The following is a 23,130-nucleotide window of genomic DNA, read 5'->3' on the forward strand; positions in this document are numbered from 1 at the left end:
AAGAAAGAAAGAAAGAAAGAAAGAAAGAAAGAAAGAAAGAAAGAAAGGCAAGCTTCAGAAGTTCAAAAATTGCCAATAAAATGCCTCAAAGGTTCAAAAAAATCCAGATTAGGTCACATTAAGAAGAAACCGAGTAATATGCAGCTCAAGCCATAAAACTTCCTGTTTGGGGTAGAGGAAGCAGAAGCCTCATTCAGAAGGCAGATAGATGGCTCTGGTGAGAAAGGATTGGTTGTCCTACCTTCAGGACAAGTCTACACACTTTGCAAGCTTCAAACCAAGTTGTAGATGTTGTTACAACAACAACAACTCCTCTTAGGGACAGGCCAAGCATGGAGAGGCTGCTGTAAATGACTTAAAAGTCAAGGGCCAAGCGCTGTCCTGAGAAGAAACCCGTTCTTTAAAATCGAGCTACCCTGGGCTCAAAGTAATCCTGGCCATCACAAGACAGGTAGTCTACATTTAACCTACCCCCATCCCAAAGTCAGAGACAAGCTTATTGGGCAGTTGTGAGAGTAGAAGGCTGTCTGCCAACAGGCTGAAACCTGCAGTTGTTGTGACCCCAAAGAGTAGCACTGCAGTTGCTAACCCTCAGCCTAAGGCAGTAAATCTGGAACCATTCTAAATCTATCTACTGCTCTGCAGCCCAAGAGCTCGGAAATGAAGCCCTCTGGGTGAGTGGTTCAAACCTAGAAGCTCCTCAAAGTACAAAGACAGGTCCTTTCTCTACATAAGTTCCAGTGCTGTGATTACTCCCCACGCCTGGAATGAGCATGAGAAACATTCCCCAGCTAGAATATTAGCCATCCTGGGGCAGATGACCGGGAGGGGGGTTTGGGAAGAGTGAGGAAACTCGCCTAACTTGCAGAATGAGCTGGGTGTGGGAAGTAGGGACCCCTGGTATGCCAAAGAGGAGAGCAACAACAGTGAATCAGCTCTGGGAAATGTCAGACACTCATCAAACACAGACTCAGTGACAGTGTCTCTACAGGAAAAACAAGAGGAGCCCATGAGCTCAATGGACCTATACCACACTCTGGGTAAGAGGAAGTCTCCAGTGCTCTCTGGGGCCCAGGAAAAAGCCCCTCCAACATTCATTTCATTTAGCTCCTTATGCATCACCTTCATTATTGTTATTACTACACTTTAGTAGTATTTGTTGGCTTTACTGTATTAAAAATATTTATGTTTTTAATACTGCCCTGTGTAATTATCTAATTTCAATTGAGCAATTTTTTCACTTTTATTGAGCAATCTTTTCTATTTTCCTTTCCTTTTGCTTCTTCTTTTTTTTTTTTTGAGCCATGTTTCTCCCTTCTGTTTGTTCTACTGTTAGTAACATTTTTTGTTGTTGCTGTTTGATTTTGAAGACCATGTTTTAATTTTGATTGGTCTGCTTACGTTACCTCTTTTTGTTATTTCTTTTCTTTTTTATGTCCCTTCACTCTTTTTTCCCACCATGACATTCTTTACCATTTTCACTTCCTCTTTATTTATTTAACCTCAGTTCTATTTATGCCTTTCTCATCTCCTTCCTTAATCTTACTCACTTATTATTTACACATTTATCCTAAATAATTTTTAGCTTCACAGCACATTTGTCTTTGTTTTTCCAGGTTCTTTTTTTTTTTGGTGATGCAGTAAAGGAACTTAGCTAATTTTAAGTATACTTATGTATCTGAACTGTGGGCCCACAACACCATAGACTGGATTTCCCAGTCGAGAGATAACCCCACATAGCAGGAAACAATTGGGACCAACCTCAGGTTACCCAGACATCCCCTGGAAAAGACTCGGGTTCCGCGGGTGCCCCAAGAGCCATCCTGGACCCAGAGCCAGGACCCAGGTGCCTGCACGGAGCCCTGCCTGTGCGCCTGATTCGCCGCCTCAGATAGAACTGTGGGCACCAGGGCACCAGGCACCAGAGACTGCATTTCACTGGCAGGTGCAAAACCCACAGGGAGGGAAACCGCTGGTCTGATCTCAGAGCACTCAGCCGACACCCCCATCCCGAAAAGGACTAGGGAAAATAACCCAGTTTAGGCAGCAGCCAAGGCTCCGAATGGCTAGAAAGGTGGAGCCACAAGCGGGCATCTGTGCCTGTGGGTTCTACTTGCCACCCCAAACAGAACAGCGGTCCCCAAAGCAAAGTGGTGTCTCTGGCAGGAGGAAACCCCCAGCGGAGGGGATCATCAGCTCTAACGCTTAGGACACCCAGCACCAAAACAATTCCTGGATTCACTCAGACTCTAGGCTCTAATGCAGGCAGGAGCACTGTGCTCAGCCACCATTACTGAGTTCCCCTAGGGCACTGGGACACACAACTGCATCCTCAGACCTACAAAAGCCAGAGAGCCATTACAGCAGCTCTCAGATACTGTGCCAAGGATCAACCAGTTATCCCTAGCTAGACTGTCAAAACTGTGGGAATCCCTGGTCCTTCAAGAGGGCTGCACCCACAGCGTCTGGACCAGAGCAGTGCCTGCAGCTGCCATCCCAGACAGGGACACACAGCTTCTGGTCCAGAGTGAGGCACCCAGCCTCCAGACCAGAGCAGCGCCTCCAGGCACCAACTCAACCTAGGTGCATATTCCCCAGGTCCAGAGCAGAGCACTCAGCCTCTGGCCCAGAGACTTGCTGAGTGCACCTCTCACTTTCCTGGACAGAGCTGTGCGCCTCAGGATAACAGACTGAGTTTTCCTGTTGGGAGAAAACCCCACAGCTAGGGAATCAGCAGGTTCTTCAAGAGGACTATACCTGGAAATTTAGTGAGCAGCAGCACACTAAATTTATAACAAGAAACCCAGCAGTGGGGCAGCTGTCTTGAGAACTTCTATGGGTAAGAGGAGATCCCCCCCTGCCTAACATAGACCACAGCTACTACTCAGGGCTATAAACCTGAGGTGAGCAGTGGCAACTCCTGAGAAACACTGGCCATACAGTGACCATAACCAAAAAGCAGAGAAGGACTCCTTCAGGAAAAATCATCTTCCGGCCAAGGGGATACTCCCTACCTCAGGACTCCAGGAAGCACAGAAACTAACAGCCAACACCTAAATCAGCCCAATGGGTAGAGGTCAGCGTAAAAGCTCAACCAACAAAAGACAGAGCAATATGGCATCCCCAGAACCCAGCCAGCCAGGGGCGAACAGCCCTGGACAATGCAGCATAATAGAAAATCAAGAAGATGACCTTACATCTATGCTGATGAAGAGGATACTAGAGGAAACAAATAAAATACGTAAAGAATTAGAGGAAGATAAAACCAAACAGATCATGGCTATCCATAAAGAAATGGAGGAAGATAAAGACAAGCAGATTATGGTCATCTGTGAAGAAATACGGGAAGATGGAGCCAAACAGCTTGTGGCCTTCAGAGAAGAAATAATTAAATCACTAAAAGAAATAAAAGAGACAGAGTTGAAGGAACTAAAAGAAAAAGAGGAAAATACAAGCAGACAGGTGAAGGAAGTAAACAAAACAACTCAAGACCTGAAGATAGAACTAGAAAAATTAAAGAAAACACAAATGGAGGAAATAATGGAGAGGAAGAATTTAGGGAAGAAAACAGGAACTACAGAGGTAAGCATAACCAACAGAATACAAGAAATGGAAGAAAGAATCTCAGGTGTAGAAGATACAATGGAAGAAATCGACGTATCTGTCAAAGAAAATGTTAAATCCAAAAAATTCCTGACACAGACCGTCCAAGAAATCCAAGACAATATGAAAAGACAAAACCTAAGAATAATAGGAATAGAGGAAAAAGAAGACTTCCTTCTCCAAGGCCCAGAAAATATTTTCAACAAAATCATTGAAGAAAATTTCCCTAAGTTAAAGGAGAAGCCAATAAGGATACATGAGGCCTACAGAACACCCAACAAATTTGACCAGAAAAGAAAATCCTCCCACCACATAATAATCAAAACAGTAAGTATACAGAACAAAGAAAAAATACTAAAAGCTGCAAGGGAAAAAGGCCAAGTAACATATAATGGCAAACCCATTAGAATCACACCTGACTTTTCAACAGAAACTATGAAAGCCAGAAGGGCCAGGACAAATATCATGCAGACCCTAAGAGAACACCGATGTCAGCCCAGGCTACTATACCCTATAAAATTCTCAGTCCTCATCGACGGAGAAAACAAGATATTCAATGACAAAAACAAATTTCAACAATACCTACACACAAATCCAGCATTATAGAAGATACTGGAAGGGAAAATACAACCCAAGAAAACTAGCTTCTGTCAAGAAAACACAGGAAATAATTAACCTTACTACAGTAAAACAAAAAGCAACCAAGCACACAACCTTATGACCACAGCCAACATCAAAATCAAAGGATCTAACAGCCACTGGTCATTAATCTCTCTCAACATCAATGGACTCAACTCTCCAGTAAAAAGACACAGATTAACAGAATGGATACGTAAACAAAACCCAGCAATCTGTTGCATACAAGAAACACACCTAAGGCACAAAGATAGACATTACCTGAGGGTAAAAGGTTGGAAGACGACTTTCCAAGCAAATGGACCCAAGAAACAAGCAGGAGTAGCCATTCTAATATCTGATAAAATAGACTTTCAACCAAAATTAATAAAAAGAGATGGGGAAGGACACTTCATACACATCAAGGGAAAATTCCACCAGGAAGACATTGCAATCCTGAACATCTATGCCCCAAATACAAGAACACCCACATTTGTAAAAGAAACATTGATAAAATTTAAACCACATATAGCTCCCCACACATTAATAGTGGGAGACTTCAACACCCCACTCTCAACAAAGGACAGGTCAACAAAACAGAAATTAAACAAAGAAACAATATCTCTGACAGAGGTCATGAATCAAATGGACCTCACAGACATTTACAGAACTTTACACCCAAACACAAAAGAATTTACCTTCTTCTCAGCACCTCATGGAACCTTCTCCAAAATAGACCATATAGCTGGTCACAAAGCAAGCCTTAACAGATACAAGAAGACTGAAATAATCCCTTGTATCCTGTCTGATCACCATGGAATAAAGCTGGACTTCAACAACAACAAATAGCAAAAAGCCTACACACACATGGAAACTAAACAACTTGTTACTAAATGACAGCTGGGTCAGGGAAGAAATAAAGAAAGAAATTAAAGTCTTCCTAGAACTCAATGAAAATGAAGACACAACATACCCAAACTTGTGGGACACAATGAAAGCAGTGCTAAGAGGAAAGTTCATAGCACTAAGTGCCTTCAAGAAGAAATTCGAGACAGCTCATTCAAGCAACTTAATGGCCCACTTAAAAACCCTAGAAAAAGAAGAAGCAGACACACCAAAAAGGAGTAGATGGCTGGAAATAATCAAACTCAGGGCTGAAATCAATCAATTAGAAACAAATAAAACAATTCAAAGAATCAATGAAACCAAGAGCTGGTTCTTTGAGAAAATCAACAAGATCGACAAACCAAGCTAACTAAAAGGCAGATAGAAACCACCCAAATCAACAAAATCAGAAATGAAAAGGGGGACATAACTACAGACACTGAGGAAGTCCAAACAATCATTAGGACTTACTTCAAAAGTCTATACTCAACAAAATTTGAAAATCTAAATGAAATGGACAATTTTCTTGATCGATTTGACTTACCAAAGCTGAATCAGGACCAGGTAAATCAATTAAATAGTCCTATATCCCCCAAAGAAATAGAAGCAGTCATCAAAAGTCTCCCATCCAAAAAAAGCCCAGGACCAGATGGCTTCAGCGCAGAATTCTACCAGACCTTCAAAGAAGAGCTAACTCCAATTCTCTTCAAACTATTCCACAAAATCGAAACAGAAGGAACATTACCAAACTCATTCTATGAAGCCACAGTCACCTTGGTACCTAAACCTCACAAAGACTCAACAAAGAAAGAGAATTTCAGGCCAATCTCCCTTATGAACATTGATGCAAAAATACTTAACAAAATACTTGCAAACCGAATACAAGAACACATCAAAGATATTATCCACTATGACCAAGTAGGCTTCATCCCAGGTATGCAGGGGTGGTTCAATATACGGAAATCCATCAATGTGATCCACCATATTAACAAACTGAAAGAAAAAAAACACATGATAATCTCCCTAGATGCTGAAAAAGCATTTGACAAAATCCAACATCCATTCATGTTTAAAGTATTGGAGAGATCAGGGATACAAGACACATATCTAAACATAGTAAAGGCGATATACAGCAAGCCTATAGCCAACATCAAACTGAACAGAGAGAAACTTAAAGCAATCCCACTGAAATCAGGGACAAGACAAGGCTGCCCACTCTCTCCATATCTCTTCAACATAGTGCTGGAAGTCCTTGCTAGAGCAATAAGACAGTTGAAGGAGATCAAGGGGATACAGATGGGAAAGGAAGAAGTCAAATTATCCCTATTTGCAGATGATATGATAGTATACATGAGTGACCCCAAAAACTCTACCAGGGAACTCCTACAGCTGATAAACACCTTCAGCAAAGTGGCCAGATACAAAATTAACTCAAAAAAATCAGTAGCACTCCTGTATACAAAAGACAAAAGGGCTGAGAAAGAAATTAGAGAAACAACACCATTCACAATAGCCACAAATGACATAAAGTACCTTGGTGTAACCCTAACCAAGCAAGTCAAAGATTTGTATGAAAAAAATTTCAAGTCTCTGAAGAAAGAATTAGAAGAAGATATGAGAAGATGGAAAGATCTCCCATGCTCATGGCTTGGTAGGATTAACATAGTAAAAATGGCCATCTTACCAAAAGCAATCTACAGATTTAATGCAATTCCCATCAAATTGCCAACACAATTCTTTACAGACCTGGAAGGAAAAATTCTCAACTTCGTATGGAATAACAAGAAACCGAGAATTGCTAAAACAATCCTGTACAATAAAAGATCTTCTGGAGGTATCTCCATCCCTGATCTCAAGCTCTACTATAGAGCAACAGTTATAAAAACTGCATGGTACTGGCATAGAAACAGAATGGTGGATCAATGGAATCGAACAGAAGACCCAGAAATAAACCCACACACTTATGGACACCTGATTTTTGACAAAGATGCCAAAACCATACAATGGAAAAAAGATAGCATCCTCAACAAATGGTGCTGGTCCAACTGGATGTCTACATGTAGAAAAATGAAAATAGATCCATACTTATCACCCTGCACAAAACTGAAGTCCAAGTGGATCAAAGACCTCAACATAAAACCAGACACATTAAATCGGCTAGAAAAAAAAGTGGGGAATACCCTAGAACTCATTGGTACAGGAGAAAACTTCCTGAACATAACACCAACAGCACAGGCTCTAAGAGCAACAATCAATAAATGGGACCTCATGAAATTGAAAAGCTTCTGTAAAGCAAAGGACACCGTCATCAAAACAAAGCGACTGCCTACAGATTGGGAAAGAATCATCACCAACCCTTTATCTGACAGAGGACTCATATCCAGTATATATAAAGAACTAAACAAGCTGAAAAGCAACAAACCAAGTAATCCACTTAAAAAATGGGGAACAGAGCTAAAGAGAGAATTCTCTGTAGAGGAATATCGAATGGCAGAGAAGCACTTAAAGAAATGCTCAACCTCATTAGCCATTAGAGAAATGCAAATCAAAACAACCCTGAGATTTCACCTTACACCCATCAGAATGGCCAAGATGAAAAACTCAAGGGACAACACATGCTGGAGAGGTTGTGGAGAAAGGGGAACCCTTCTCCACTGCTGGTGGGAATGTAAACTAGTACAACCACTCTGGAAATCAATCTGGCGCTTTCTCAGACAACTAGGAATAGCGCTTCCTCAAGATCCAGCCATACCACTCCTAGGCATATACCCAAAAGAGGCTCAAGTACACAAAAAGGACATTTGCTCAACCATGTTTGTAGCAGCTTTATTTGTAATAGCCAAAAGCTGGAAACAGCCCAGATGCCCCTCACCTGAAGAATGGATGCAGAAACTGTGGTACATCTATACAATGGAGTATTACTCAGCAATGAAAAATAAAGAAATCATGAAATTTGCAGGTAAATGGTGGAACATGGAAAGAATCATCCTGAGTGAGTTGTCCCAGAAGCAAAAAGACACTCATGGTATATACTCACTCATATAAACATACAACATAGAATAAACCCACTAAAATCTGTACATCTAAACAAACTAAGCAAAAGAGAGGACCCTAACTAAAATGTTCAATCCCCATCCTGAAAGGCAAAGAGGATGGACATCAGAAGAAAAAGAAAATAGGAAACAACCTCGGAACCTGCTACAGAGGGCCTCTGAAAGCCAGAAGAAAACAGGAAACAACCTTGAAACCTGCCACAGAGGGCCTCTGAAAGCTTCTGCAGTATAGACTGTCAAAACAGATGCTGAGCCTGATGGCCAACTGATGGGCAGAGTGAATGGAATTTTATGTAAGAAGTGGGAAATATTAAGAGCTGGAGGGGACAGGAACTCCACAAGCAGAGCAACAGAACAAGATAATTTGAACACAGGGAACTTCCCAGAGACTCATACTCTAACCAAGGACTATTCGTGGAGATAACCTAGAACTCCTGCACAGATGTAGCCCATGGCAGTTCAGTGTCTAAGTGGGTTACATAGTAATGGGAAGAGGGACTGCCTCTGACATAATCAGATTGGCCTGCTCTTTGATCACCTCCCCCTGAGAGGGGAGCAGCCTTACCAGGCCACGGTAGAGGACAATGCAGCCAATTTTGATGAGAACTGATAGACTAAGATCAGAAAGGAGAGGAGAACCTCCCCTATCAGTGGACTTGGGGAGTGGCATGCATGCAGAAAGGGGAGGGAAGGTGGAATCGGGAGTGGAGGAGGGAGGGGCTTATGGGGGGATACAAAATGAATAAAGTGTAATTAATAAAAACTTTAAAAAAATAGTTCTTTTTATCTTTTTTTCCTCATACATTTATTATTATTATTATTACAATTTATTTGCTTTGTATCTCTGTTGTAGTCCCCTCCGTCATCACCTCCTGGTCTGATTCTCCCTTCCTCTTCCTCCCCTATCCTTCTTCTGTAGTTCACTAATAGGGGAAGTCCTCCTCCCCTACTGTTTGACCCTAGCCTATCAGGTCCCATCAGGACTGCCTGGATCATATTCCTCTGTGTGTTGGCTAGGTCAGCCCACCGGGGAGAAGTGATCAAGGAGCAGGAAACTGAGTTCATATCTGTCTCTTCTTCCCTTAGTAGGTAGAAGAGAGAGAACAGGATGGGAACCTACCACAGATGGAGTCCTCTAAAAGACTCCACCCAGCAGGGGATCAGAGCAGATGCAGAGACTCATAGTCAACCTTTGGACAGAGCACAGGGAGTCTTATGGAAGAAGGGGTATGTAAAAGGACCTGGAGAGGACAGGAATCCCACAAGGAGACCAACAAAACAAAAAAAGCAGGGCCTGGGAGGGGTGGGGACTGCAGAGACTGATGCATCAACCAAAAAAGAGAAATTCTTAAAAAAAAATAGACTTCTCAATAAAAAAGTCCCCTACATTAGATATAGCAGAGCAATTATATGTGCAAATTGCAACCTAGAAATGTAAGAAACATGAAAAAGCAAGGTATGCTTCCTCTAAAGCAAGGCATGGTTCCTCTAAAACCGCCTGTGGTTGGGACACCTTTGGGAGCCAAATTATTCTCACAGGGGTTGACTAAGACCATCAGAAAGTACAGATATTTACATTATGATTCATAACAGTAGCAAAATTATGAAGTAGCAACAGAAATCATTTTATGGTTGGGGTCACCATAAGGAACTGTGTTAAAGGGTGCAGCATTAGGAAGGTTGAGAATCACTGCTCTACAGGATCAGGACTCCTCAACTCAGCTAACCAGCTACTGCTTAATACTAATATAAGGAAGAAAGAATAGAACAAACAGTAACCCAACCAACCAGAAAAACAGCCAGCAAAATTACTAGAATTGGCAAACATATTACCTTAAGAGGTCAACTACCAACATAGTGGGACAAATTAGTTAATTTGATAAAGAAACAAGAGCCAACAATCTAATGTCTCTAGAAAAATACCTCACTAGCAAAGATACCTACAGAGTTTGCATGAAAAGATAGAAGTCAATCTATTAAGCAAATAGAATCCCCAAATAAGCTGGCTTAGCTACCCTAATACATGATAAAGTAGACTTTAAAACAAATGTATCCAGAATAAGTTAAAGAACACCACAACGTAGTAATAAGGGAAGCAACACACACATACACAGAGAGAGAGAGAGAAAGAGAGAGAGGGAGGGAGAAAGAGAGAGAAAGAAAGGTGTACCCATCCATACCTGCACACACACAGAGAAGAGAGAGTTTAATGTATATGAGAAAGATAGGCTTCTAATTTCATAAAACAAGCACTAACGACCATAAAAGTTCAGATAGTTACTGACACATGAGACAGTAGTAATCGATAGTTCAGTATTATATTCTCATCTTTAGACAGGGCCTTCAAACTTGAAGGCAACAAGAAATTCCTGACTTAAATTTCTTAGTCCAAATGGATTCAACAGATATCTTCAGCATACTTCAACCAAAAGAAAATTTCAACCAAAAAAAAAAAAAATTCTCTTTAGCAGTCAGTGGAATCCTCTTTAAAATAGACTTCATTCTAGAAAACCACATTAAAACAAATACAATGGACTCAAATAATTTATATATATTGTCAGATTATAGTGGAATAGAATGAGAAATCAATAGCCAGAACAACTCAGAAACTGCTCAAATGCCTGGAGACTGAAAGTTACAATCTTAATAACCAGTGAGTCACTGAAATTATCAGGAATGACATTTAAAACTTCCTAGAACCAAGTTAAAATGATGCTTAATTTATCACACCCTTCTGAATACAGTTAAGAGAGGTCTACAAGGAAAGTTTGTAACTATGAATGTTACTTTAGATATAATTAGAAATGTCTGATAAATAACCTAACAGTGTACCCTAAGGTCTTAGGAAAGCAACAACAAGCCGAATTCCTAAGAAGTAGGCAGCAAAAACCAAAGATCAGTGCAAAGCTTAATGAAATGGAGCCCTAAACCATCATACATAGAATCAATCAAACAAAATTCAGGCCTTTGAATATGTATAATATTGAATATATAAGATATATTAAACTCATAGTCCAAAGGAAGAGTTAAAAGAACAAAATTAATAAAGTTATGGATAGAGAAGTAATGTTTATAAAAGAGTCTCAAGAATGATTAGGAGATACCTTGAAAACTGGAATTCTAAACTTAAAAAAATCTAGAAAAAATGGATAAATTGTTAGATATACATGAATATGACCTACCAAAAATGGATCAAGAAGATAAAAACACATCCACACTAAGCAATGTGATTTTAGCAATAATAAAAAGTCCATCCACAAAGAAAATCCAAGCACTGGACAGATTTATTGCTGAATTCCACAAATCTTTTTAAGAGTTGTGAATACTAATTCTTCTCCACCAGCTTCACATCCAAAAAGGAAGTTTACCATATGAAGACAGTGCTACTATGATGCCCAAACAAGGAAAGTCACAGCTACATATGGAAACTGTACACCAGTTTCTCTGATGAATCTAGATATAAAAGTTCTCAATAAAATACTTGCAAATCAAATTCAAGAACACATTAAGAGATAATATGCCTGGTCAATGATGGTTTCATTCAGAGGCAAGGTTAACTCAACATATGCAATAACCGCAATATAACGGATAATTTGACTTAAGGACAGAAATCACAGATCATGGGAACAGACACAAAGAAAGCCTTTGACAAGGTTCAGCGTCTCTGCCTGACAAAGTAGGAATGGAAGGACGATAGCTCAACAAAATAAAGGCTGCCCAAGACAATGTATACCAACCATCTGTGGAATGGGAAAAACAGAAATCATTTCCTTTAAGATCAAGAATGAGATCAAGAATGCTTGCTCTCTCCATACAGTGCTTTGTCTTGGCTAGGAGAGTAAGAAAGAAAGAAGCAAAAGAAACACAAGTAGGGTAGGAAATCAAGGTCTTCTTAAGTTCATGATCCAGTACTTAAAAGGCTCTAAAGACACTATCTGGAAATTTTTAGAGTTGATACATACTTTCAGCAAAGTAGCAAAATACAAAATCAACATATATAAATGGATGGGTTTTCTACATCAATAATGAACTTGCCAAAAGCACAGATGAAAAACATAATCACTTCAGAAATAGACCTAGAGATAAGAACAAAACATGACACACACACATGAAAACAACCCAATGAAATCCAACAGTTTGAATTCTAACTTAAAAAGTTAATATCAGTTTTTACATTTAAAATAAACCAAGATATTTTATCATAAACTTTTTTAATAGTTTGCCTTTCAACCTTTCTCTTTAAAGTCAAAGATAGCAGCAGCCTCTTGTCTAAGTTTAGGGAATTCTTAACTGGACTCAAAAATTAGACATTCTACATTAAGCTGGTTGCCTTTCCCATGGCTCTTGGCTTTATTTCATGTGATTGCCTAATAATTCATTCAAGTAAGAAGACATTGGCCCAGAGGTTTTCTGTAATGTAGCTTTTACTTGTCACTCGCCCCCAGCTTTCGGTACTAATCGGATCACATTTTGCAGAATCTGGGCTTTGTGGTGACTATGAATCCAGTCCAGCTGGGCAACAGCCTTCAGTGTGGATAGAAACAGACAAAGCGGTATGAAAAATCAAACATAAATACTCAATGGGAATGAAGCAGCAGCCTTCAGCAGCCAGCTGTGTCACCACTATATTTATGAAATGTGAGGATGGTGAAAAGGGAACACAGTGCAGTAATGAAAACAATCAACTAACTGAAAAGCGAAGGGTAAAACAAAGTGAGAAGGAAGTGAGGGGAGATTGGCTTGGCAGGGAAGTGAAGTTGTTCATTGTAACCATCATGTCTAAAATCAGCTTCTGCTGTCTATCGACAATGCCACTAGCCTTCCTGAATTAAGAGTTATGAAACAGGGTAACATTAGTAAAGGGCATCATTGTCACCATCATAATCATCAACTTTTTGATCCCCAGGGTATTTAGTAAGTTCATGATTGATGATGTATGTGAAAAGCTTTGGAGAAGTTTTTAGACACCGAGCAAGCATCAAGGATTTCTAAAGGAGCACACAGGACTGCAAGGAAAGTGAGAGGAAGCAAAAGAGCCAGGGTGGGTTGGTACGGGGTAGGAGTTCCCCTTTTCTGAGAAGAAGGGGAGAGGTAAAAGGGTGGGACCGAGGGTGGGACCAGGAAGAGAGGAGGAGGGGCTGCAATTTAATAATAATAGAAAGAACTGGATTTTTAAAACACTGTAATGCTGCAATCCAAGCACTTGGAAAACAGCAGGAGGATTAGGAGTTCAAGGCCAGCCTGTGCTACCCAAGACCCTGCCTTATAAATCAAAAGCAGACAAATAAGCAAAGCAAAACACTATAGTGAAAGGAAGATATTAAAAAGAATACTCTTCAAATAAAACTGAGACACATGCTGGGTGCGGAGTACGGGGCTGGTCTGCTTTCACTGGGAAGACTTCACAGATGCAGGTGAAGCCGGCCCAGTCCAGTACCAGAAGACCTACTCCACAATCTATGCTTTTCACAGTGACAGACACCAGCAATCACAGTAGCTTGTGTAATTTCTCCTGGTTGGCAGAACTGTTCCCAAAGGTGTTCTCACGCCAACACCAAGGATTTGTGTATTGGGCTCTGTGGTACAAGAGCTTTTGCAGATCGAGGCAGGGTTAAAGAACATTCTGGATGAGTGCGATGGGATCAAATTAAGGACACGAGAAGCTGAAATGTTAGGGAACGGTTTCTGGATGGATGCAGGAGAAACACAGCAGAGGAGGAGGTGGGGGAGTAAAAGAGTGATGTGCCCCACATGGGTGCCTTTCTAGGATGCCTCGCTTTCAGAAGTACAGACTAAGAGTCTGCAAGGACATTGGTTTCAGTGGGACCGTGTCAGCAATATAAAGAAGCCTGCATGCAGATTCCCTTTCCTGGTGGTCCAGATAAGAGGCCAGGCTGACCTATACCTTCATTGTGGCCTTTGAAGACGCTGAGCAAAGAAGTCAATTGACAACCCCACACATAGGACTTCTGACTTAACAAATCAGGTAAATAATTTTAGGTTGCTCTGCGCAGCACAGCATGTGGTAATGTGTTATGTGGGTGCAGTGCTTAATTCCAGTGCTGGTCTGACCTGCCCTAGAGGCCGGGCTGTGGCTAGCCAGGCTTCCAAGGTAAGCTTGCCACTCCACAGGTGTGCTCCTGCCTCCCCGGCAGGAAAACAGTCCATGTCTCTGTGCAAGGACACAGGAATGCGAGCTCCCTTGGGCTGCTCTCACCAATACATTTCGGCTTTCCAAACTGCCAATCTCAGACTTCCACCACGCAAAGGAGAAAAACAGAATGAAAGCCAGTGGGCTGGAAAGCACACTGTTCATGCTGTAATTCTCTGGCTTGTCTGTGTACCCGTCAGACCTATAATAAGCCATTCATCCTCACTGAGCTTTCTTGCCGTCATCTCCAAAATGGCCACTAATTATGGGTTCTTTCTGCTAATACTCCTTTGTTGGTGGGGGTTGGGCAATAATATCACGGAGATATCATTGTAAAGTAGCATACTGAGGAACCTTCTGTGTCGCAATGAAGTCTTCCGCGTGCAGGGGTAAGTGTAGAGTGAGCTAGAGGCTGACTCACAGTGTAGCTGCGTAGTTTGCTAGCTGAGGGAGCTGCTGGCTGAGTGTGCGTGACTAAGCCTGCCTGAGCTAATGGTGCCTGTCACGTAAGATGGTGTGAGCAGTAATCAAGACAGTGAACGCCAACGCTTACACAATCCCCTGATGTACAAAGGGCTCCACTTAGTGCTGGTTCATAGGATAAAGACGATGATGATGACAGGATTTTGAAGTACAGAGTCCCAATAGAAATTAAAAGGTTACACTCATTCTCTATATGGGAAGGGGGTGGACAGTCATCAGTCCTCACAAACATCTCCGAGCAGGAAAAGCTGAGATTTACTGTGATATGTAAAAGTGCCTAACTGAGTTAACCAGAAGGCATCCCATTCATCTCTTAGAAAAGGATTGCAGCTCACTTCCCAAAGTCTCCATTGCCCAGAGCTGTGTGAGGGAACACCACAGAAGCCTGGGCTTGGTGTTTAGCATTGATTTTGTTTGGATATGTTGTCACTTTGGTCTGTTTATCCTATTTGCTGAGCAAACACCCTCTTACAGACTACACAGGCAAATCAATAAAGAGACGATGGATCCACTTGAGCAAGTCTGCCCAGAACACAAGCTAATATCTGAGCTACAAGGGGAGTTATTTTTACAGAAATATCTTTGGATGGTGAGTCTGGGGTTTCCTGGCTTCTGTGGCAGGTAAGATTCTAGGAAAATACTGGAAAAGCAACCCAAGCAAATAAGCAGGCGCCAGCTCTGAGTGAATGGCTTCCCCTGGAGGGTCTTAGGAAAGCTTCATGCAAACCTTGGGACCCTTATGAGTGGTGGTGACTACAAAAAATGTCACATGCAATGTACCTTCTCTACATGCTGACCTGCCAAAGGCCCCCATAAATTATCTCTATGCAGGATTCCAACTTAGCAGCTGTCGGTATATCCTGAAAGATGAGAAGAAAAACTCTTTTCCTTTGAGCCCAAAATGCCTTCAGGAAGTCAACAATGATGACTTGGTCAGACCAAATTTATGAAACAGCACGTCTATTTTAAGTTTTTAGTTTTGAGATTATGATGTAATTTCATTTCTCTCTTCTCTTTCCTCCCTTCAAACCCAGCCCCCCCTCCTTTCTTCTTTTTTTCCAATTGTTGTAGCATGCCTATATGTATACACATGTACATTCTTCAATATAACCTGTTAATTCTGTTCAACGTTCCTTGTATGCATGTTTTCAGGGCTGACTATATGGCACTGGACAATCGATTGGTGAGTTCTTCCCTGGGGAAGAACTCCTTTCTCACTCCCAGCATTCTTCAGTTGCCTCTAGTTCTTTGTGAATACAGGGATGAGGCCTCACAGGCCTCCCCATCCTGTTTAGTATGTTCAGTGGTGTCATCCTTGTTCAGCTTGTGTCTGTGTGGTCAGGTGGTGAGAATATGGCTACAGCTCCTGACATTGCTTGGAGGCAGAGTCTCACAGCAAGTTTCCAATCCTCTGGCTCCTACACTCTTCCAGCCCCTCTTTCTGCAATGCTCCTAGAGCCCTTAGTGCAGGAGTGAAACAGGCCCTCATTAGAGATAGCACCTTTTCCCTAGACCAGCATATTACAGACCACGTTTCTAACAGAACATTTTGAGAGGTGATATGATAGAAGGAAGCTATGGATGAGCTTTGGTTGGTAGTTTTTCTTAGGAGACATAGCTCATAGCCCTCATCTGTTGGAAGTGAAGTCCTTCTAGACTTCCAACAATCAACAGGAGGCTTGGGTTTCTTTTTCCTCTTCTTAGAGCCAAGTCCTTTTCATTCATAGTATCTCCTTGGATAGGAATTAGGTCTTTGGAAGCTAACACCATTCTTTTAGGTCACAGGGCTCCTATTTGGACCATAGCCTAAATACCTTATGGATGAGTCTAAGGGCCCTGGGACATTTGCACATATTAAATTTTAATAGTAGAGATGGAAAAATACAAGCCATTTCTCATTCTGCCTGTATGCCCATCTGATACGATTGTAATAAACACAGCCCATTATGCATAGAGACCAGCTCCCTCTGTCCAGTATAATACAGAATAAACTCAGGCAGAAGGCCCATAGTGGGGGTGGAAGAAAGGGAGATTTATAAGACTTCAACTATAACTGCCCACAATAATCACATTTGTTACTTTGTAATATTTTTCTGAAGATTGTTTTCTAGGATCATTTTATCCTAGAAATAAAATCAGGCAAAGAAAAGATGATAAATTCTCTCCCTTTATTGGATAGATAATTTATAATATCTGTAAACCTGCCTAGAGATTGGAATCAAAGCAGTGTTTAATAGACCATGTACATGGATTAAAAGAGCATTTATTGCAAATATATAAATCTAAACTACATTAGGATGTTTTATGAGAGTTGCTGAGCTTTTGAAATAAAAATGTTTATAAAAATGTTTTATTCTTGCTCAAAACCTAGACTTATTGATACGTTCATAATTAAAGGAGACAAGTTGGGTTGGAGAGTCCTTTCATGGGTTAATGGGATTAATCATAATTCATATAGATGAAATTAAACAATAAATTGAATACCTACAGATGGTATGCCAGGAGAATTTCAGAATACTAAAAGTCAAGTGTTTTGTTGCTGGGGTTCTATTAATACCACAGATGGCAGCTGTGCCTTTGAACTTGAATTTCAGAGTTAGCTACAAGGGGGTGGACGCTCTTCATCATTTCAATTAGTGGATCCTGGGATGAATCACTGAGTAAAATGGATATCACACTTTCTTCTTAACTGCATTTTAAAATAGCCACTAGACACTGAACTTCAGAAAGTCCCATGACTCTAGTGGTATGCAAAACAGAATGCTGCATGGCAGCAATGAAGATTATATCCAGAGAGGCTTGCCCAGTCCATATCATACCACCATAACTGGGGTTGCTTTTCCTTTTATTCTGGCACAAGCTTCCAGTATGTTCAATTGTCTTAATTCTTTCAAGACTGTTATTTCTGCACTGAGCACCAACTTTTTCAGTCTAAGAAAAAAAGTTTATCAAGCCATTATTGCAGCTCTAGAAGCAAGCTCGTATTCCCTCAAACTATCCTCTTTACACGTGAAGAACGTGTTTGGCCATAAATTAAGCCTCCTCTGCTTCTCCTCTGTGGACTCTTGTTATAAATCCTGCCCCTTCTTCTAAATCCTTCTTCTGTATTGCTTATAAAGGCTGCAGTGAGCACACACAGCCTCTGAACCTTTCCTTATAACTTCCATTCTAGAGTTAGGACTTCTAAAAATGTTCTTTGGCCCAGTGTGTGCTGTGTGCCTGTAATCTCAAAATACGGGAGGCTGAAGAATAAGGATCTCTGCATGTTCTAGGTTAGCCTGGGCTACATGGTGAATTTCAGGCCAGCCTGAATACAGAGTGAAATTCTGTCTCAAAAACCAAAAAGATACAACAACAACAACAACAACAAAAACATGGCTCTCTCCTCACATCATTTAGTGTTTAAGAGAAATACAATTTATCAGCTGCTTTAGACTTATTGAATCAGAAACCCTGAGGATGGAACCAACATCAGCATTTTTAATAGCTGTTGAATAATCCTGATGCATAATATTTCAGAACACCATACCACAGAGACTGCTACTATGGCCATTGTTAAGGACTTGCAAATGTTCTAAATAGATTCTCCTTCATTAGCACCAGTGAGAAGCTGAAGAATATATATCTCTATGAAAACTTTTTTCTAGTGCTGTTGACATCACCTGCTCTCCGTTCCCCGTCTGCTCACAGACTCCTCTTCTGTCTCTTCTGGTCCTCTTAATGCAGGTTTTAAAAAGAAAACACCGCCAGATCTCTTCACTCTTTATATCTTTCTCAGGAAACCCCACACATTCTCCTGGCCAGAGTTATAGCTTCTGTGCCACTGACATCCTGTTGGTATCTAGCTTTACATTTCATTTGGATGGCTTCACCATTAGTTCCAGTGGCCTCCAGGACACCAATGCCTCCCCCCCAATCTACTGAGTTATAATGCAGAATTACTAAAAAGAAAATCACTATCTTCCTCATCATACATATATACCTTCTGGGTTTCTATTCTTCCTTTACCTCCAGCTGTATTTTTCTTACTCATAAGTAAGGAAATATTATTCTTAATTTTCAGTTTTTCAAACACTTGTAAAATGCTAACCCTTTTGCCTAAAGTTTCACAATTTTACCTACTTTGCTTTTTTTGGCATATGGGTTAGTCTATTTGGGAGGCAGACTGTGATTTGAAAAATGAAAGCTAAAGAGAAAAGGAGAAAAATGAGTAGAGGGAAACAGAGAGGGAGAAAGAGCTCTAAAGGGAGCACTAGAGAATGAGAGAGTGAGTGAGCAAGAGAGAGAATGACCATTATGGCTTATTTTAAAGAATTTTCTAGTCATTGGAGCTGCTGACAAATGGACTATGGATGTCCCCTCTTTCCAGCATGTTCAAATATGAACTGGATGACCACAAAGCAGAGGTTTAAGTTTCATGAATGATCTTACTTGCTGTCATTGATATCTTACCCAACTTTGAAATTCTATTTTTTTTTTTGCCATCATTTAAGTCTTTATGACCTACCTATCTTCCATTGTTAAGAAAATATTTCAGTCAAAAGTCATTATCTCCCATTTTAGCCAGAGTTGGTTTTCCTTTACTTTTTTCTTTGTGGCCAACTTTCTCCCACTCCTTTTACACATGTATGAGATTCATAAATTCATTTACCCCACATATTGAGTACTTGATGCTAAAAATGTGAAACAGACTGTGTTATCCTTGGCTTTCCATATCATCTTGGTGAGAAGATGGGGTCTCTGCAGTAGATTGCAACATGAGTTGATGGGGATAAAAGGTATCCATAGGAGGAAAGAAAGGGGTATCTTTGACCTGCTCAAAAAGTCCAGTTGTGGGAACTGAGCTTTGAGGACCAGGTATGCATTATCTTGGTGAGAATAAAGAAAGAACTTACCAGAAGAACTACTCTGCAATAATATGTAAATCCAAGCTGGCATAATATATTAATATGGATAAAGGAAAAAGGCCAGATGCAAATGAAGAAAATTTATACAGGTCTGTGTTTAAGCCAAACCTTTTGACTTCATTTTGGCCATAAGAACAATTCCAAAGGAGTCAGAACAGAGGCGAGAATATAAGATAATCTAAAATAGGGAAGAGATAGTTAAAGCCAAGCTAAGGAATGGCAGTGGGAGTGAGGAGCATCAACTGGATTCTAGATGTTACCCTGGAACATCACATGCAGAATTTGAGAATTGCAGCGCCCAGTATGACCCTAAGGTACAAGTCACACAGCCATGCAAATATAGTACACATATGGAGACCATATGGAATATAAATCATTACCTGGCAAATAAAATCAGGACTTAATAGACGTAGAGTATTTGTTAGAGGCAACAAGAACAGAGTGAGATACCTCCCCTATCAGTGGACTTGGGGAGGGACATGGGTGGAGAAGGGGGAAGGAGGGTAGGATTGGGAGGAGGAAGGGAGCTACAGGGGGGATACAAAGTGAATAAACTGTAATTAATAAAAAAAAAATTTTTAAAGCTCAGAAGATAGGGAAGGATAGGAGGTATACACATACCTGAGATTATTTTCACAGATATCCCCAACAGCAATCACTAACAGATACTACTTATGAACACAGGGACCCCTCAGGAATCCCATGTGGCATAAAGGAAGTGTGTTCATTCTATAGATGCGGAAACAGAAATGTGGGGTGGGGCCTAAACACCTGTGCTTTAAAATTCTCCAGGTAATTTTGTTGCTGGCTAAAATTTGAGAACTATTTGCATGGGCTGAAGTGTTGTATGAGACTTCTACAGAAAAACATTGCATGGTAAAGCAGTAATCCAAATCCTGGTGAGTGAAAATGCCATATCCATTGCCTAACAGAAGAGTTATTCAGAGAATATTTTGAGAAGCCACAACATGTTAGTTTCTGCGAAGCTGATGCTTCTCTTACTAGACTCTGCTCATACATGCAGACTTGAGGATCCACCAAAGCACGATACTTACCATTCCACACAGAATATAAATAGAATATAAAGGATTTGTGTTTCATATCGTATATATTCTTTATATTTTATATAAACTATAAACACTGGATCTAAATATTGAATTTCACTGAGTTGAATTATTGAAATGATTTTCAGAGAAACCCAAAGGTTCCCCATGTAAGCCATCAGTTAGGTTCAGGGGAATAGACCTATAAGATTGATTAAAAATTTGAAGTTAGAGTCACCAACTGATCACAAACTGAAGCCAAATAGAGAACACGACTAACATCTTCCATTTCCCTTGGCTTCTAACAGAACAACAAGGAAAACAAGCTTTGGAAGTATACAAACTACCGTAAAGATAATGCTCACCCAGCGGGTTCCTTTTTCCATGTAGAGTGCCTCGGGCTCTCTAGCGACAGTACAATGTGAATATGAATATGGTATTAGCCAAATCTCACCAATACCAAGGACTCTCCCCTGACGGAGGAGTAGCTACCAGCTTTTTGACAGGGTGACCATTTTCACTTCAAACGCTCAAATTACATATAGTGCAGGGAGAAATTCATGCGGAAAACAATCACTTTGAGACCGAAATTTATCTGCTTGGCTGGGATATGGGGCAACTGTTTTACAGGTCAGGCTGTACGGATAACAACCTCAACCCAACTGCAGGCAACGTGCCTTGCTCCCAGGTGTGCAGATGAAGGGGCGGACTCTGAGAAAAACAGTTTTTTTCCAGGCTAATGTGAAAAGGCTCTTTTTGGAATGGGCCTGGTAGTCATTCTCTCATGTGATGTCTTCCTGGGCTTGTTGCTCCTTGTCATTATTAGGGTACAGGAGTCAGCAGACAACACTGTCAGTACGGAGAGTGCTACTAACCTGCTCATGAACTTGTATCGACGGGGCAGGTAATAGATTTTTCTCCTGGAAGAACAGCAAAAATGAAGCCAGTCGAGAAGAAAACCCATCGTCAGTTACAGTTTGAACTAGCAAGGAAGGAAAGGAGATTGAAGATAGAAGCCTGTAAGAGGTGAAGAAGAAAAAACTAAAGAGAGATTAACAGTGAGAAATATAGTACGGACAACAGGGCATGCACTTTGAGTCATAAACCCTACGGAATGGTTCCCATCACCTTCTCTTCCTCTCACTGCTCTAAGTTTGCAGGGAGCATCTGGCCTACAGCACAGGTGCAGGCGAGTGATGAGTCGGGGAGATTAGTATTTTGCACAGATTCAGTGGAAGTCCACTTTCATCCATGGAAACTCAGAGATGGACTAGGGGCAACATACATAATTTAACAGACGTGCTATGATATTAAGGTAATATTTATATAGCAATTTGGGTTTACAGAACACTTTTATCAAGTTTTCAACAGAGATATACAATAATCATATATTTCACATCTAATATAAGATTGCAGCAGTATCAACTATAAATATCTCATGGCCAGAATCACCTGAGTGCTTATACTTAAACTAAACAAGTAAAAATACTAGACTCTAGGGGAAAAAGAAAGAAAGAATGGGACACAATAATGGTCTGCTATGTTGCCGCACTTTAATTAACTTAAAAAGTGTTTGAATGAGAATTCTGGGTGTAATTTGAATAGAGAGCATGTGTATTGGACACTTGATTGAACCCAATCTCTTCTCTATAGTTCAGGTGTCTACTAACGGATTAGTCATGAAATTGAGGCAGTTCCTGTATTTGGTCACTAGTCTATGTCACTTATGCAAAAAGGGGATTTTCTATATATACATTAAAAAAAATCTGCAGCATTTAAGCCAGTAATTGCAGAGAATACAAAGCCAGAGGTTTGGGGCAGGCAGAAGGAAAGGGCAGGTATAAAACATGGGGTTTTTAGGACATCATGTTCTGTATGAATATGCATGATGTATTATATGATTTTTATATAATTCTACATGATGGGATATGTTTATAAACCTGTATATGAGTGAGACATAAGCTTTAGACTTTAGTTAACAGTATGCTGATATTGGTCCATCAACTGCAATACACATCCCCACACTAATATGAGATGTGGGTAGGACTGTAAAGGGGGGTATGTGGGAGACACTGTGCTCTAGGCCCAACTTTCATTAAACCTACAATTTCCCAAAATCCATCTATTATTTTTAAACCACAAGTTTATGGAAACTTAGGTACTCAAGAAGCAGGTTTATTAAAAATTTCCCACAAAAAGCCAATTTCCATTTCATTTTAATAATTGTGGAATAAAACTAAACCTGAGATTTAGCAGTACCATCTACTGAAAGTAACAAATCAAGAAAGATTCTTTGGAACATTTGAGTTCAGCTGAATTGGAACATGTTCCAAAAAAAAGTGGGAAAATTCCTTCTTTGGAAACACATGCACCTCAGGCTAGAGCCATGT

At 40.5% G+C, this 23,130-nt stretch overlaps 1 protein-coding gene across 1 annotated transcript in view; it reads right to left on the reverse strand.

Moving 5' to 3' along the window:
* Nucleotides 1-23,130, reverse strand: part of Ano4 (anoctamin 4) — a 179,519-nt gene that overhangs the window by 115,098 nt on the left and 41,291 nt on the right. The window contains exon 6 of the mRNA XM_055627792.1: nucleotides 21,616-21,660. Coding sequence (XP_055483767.1) covers nucleotides 21,616-21,660 — 45 coding nt within the window. The remainder of the gene's footprint in view (nucleotides 1-21,615; nucleotides 21,661-23,130) is intronic.

The sequence above is a fragment of the Psammomys obesus genome, unplaced genomic scaffold (assembly GCF_907164565.1).
Source record: "Psammomys obesus unplaced genomic scaffold, mPsaObe1.curated_primary_1811, whole genome shotgun sequence".
NCBI classification, from domain to species: domain Eukaryota; kingdom Metazoa; phylum Chordata; class Mammalia; order Rodentia; family Muridae; genus Psammomys; species Psammomys obesus.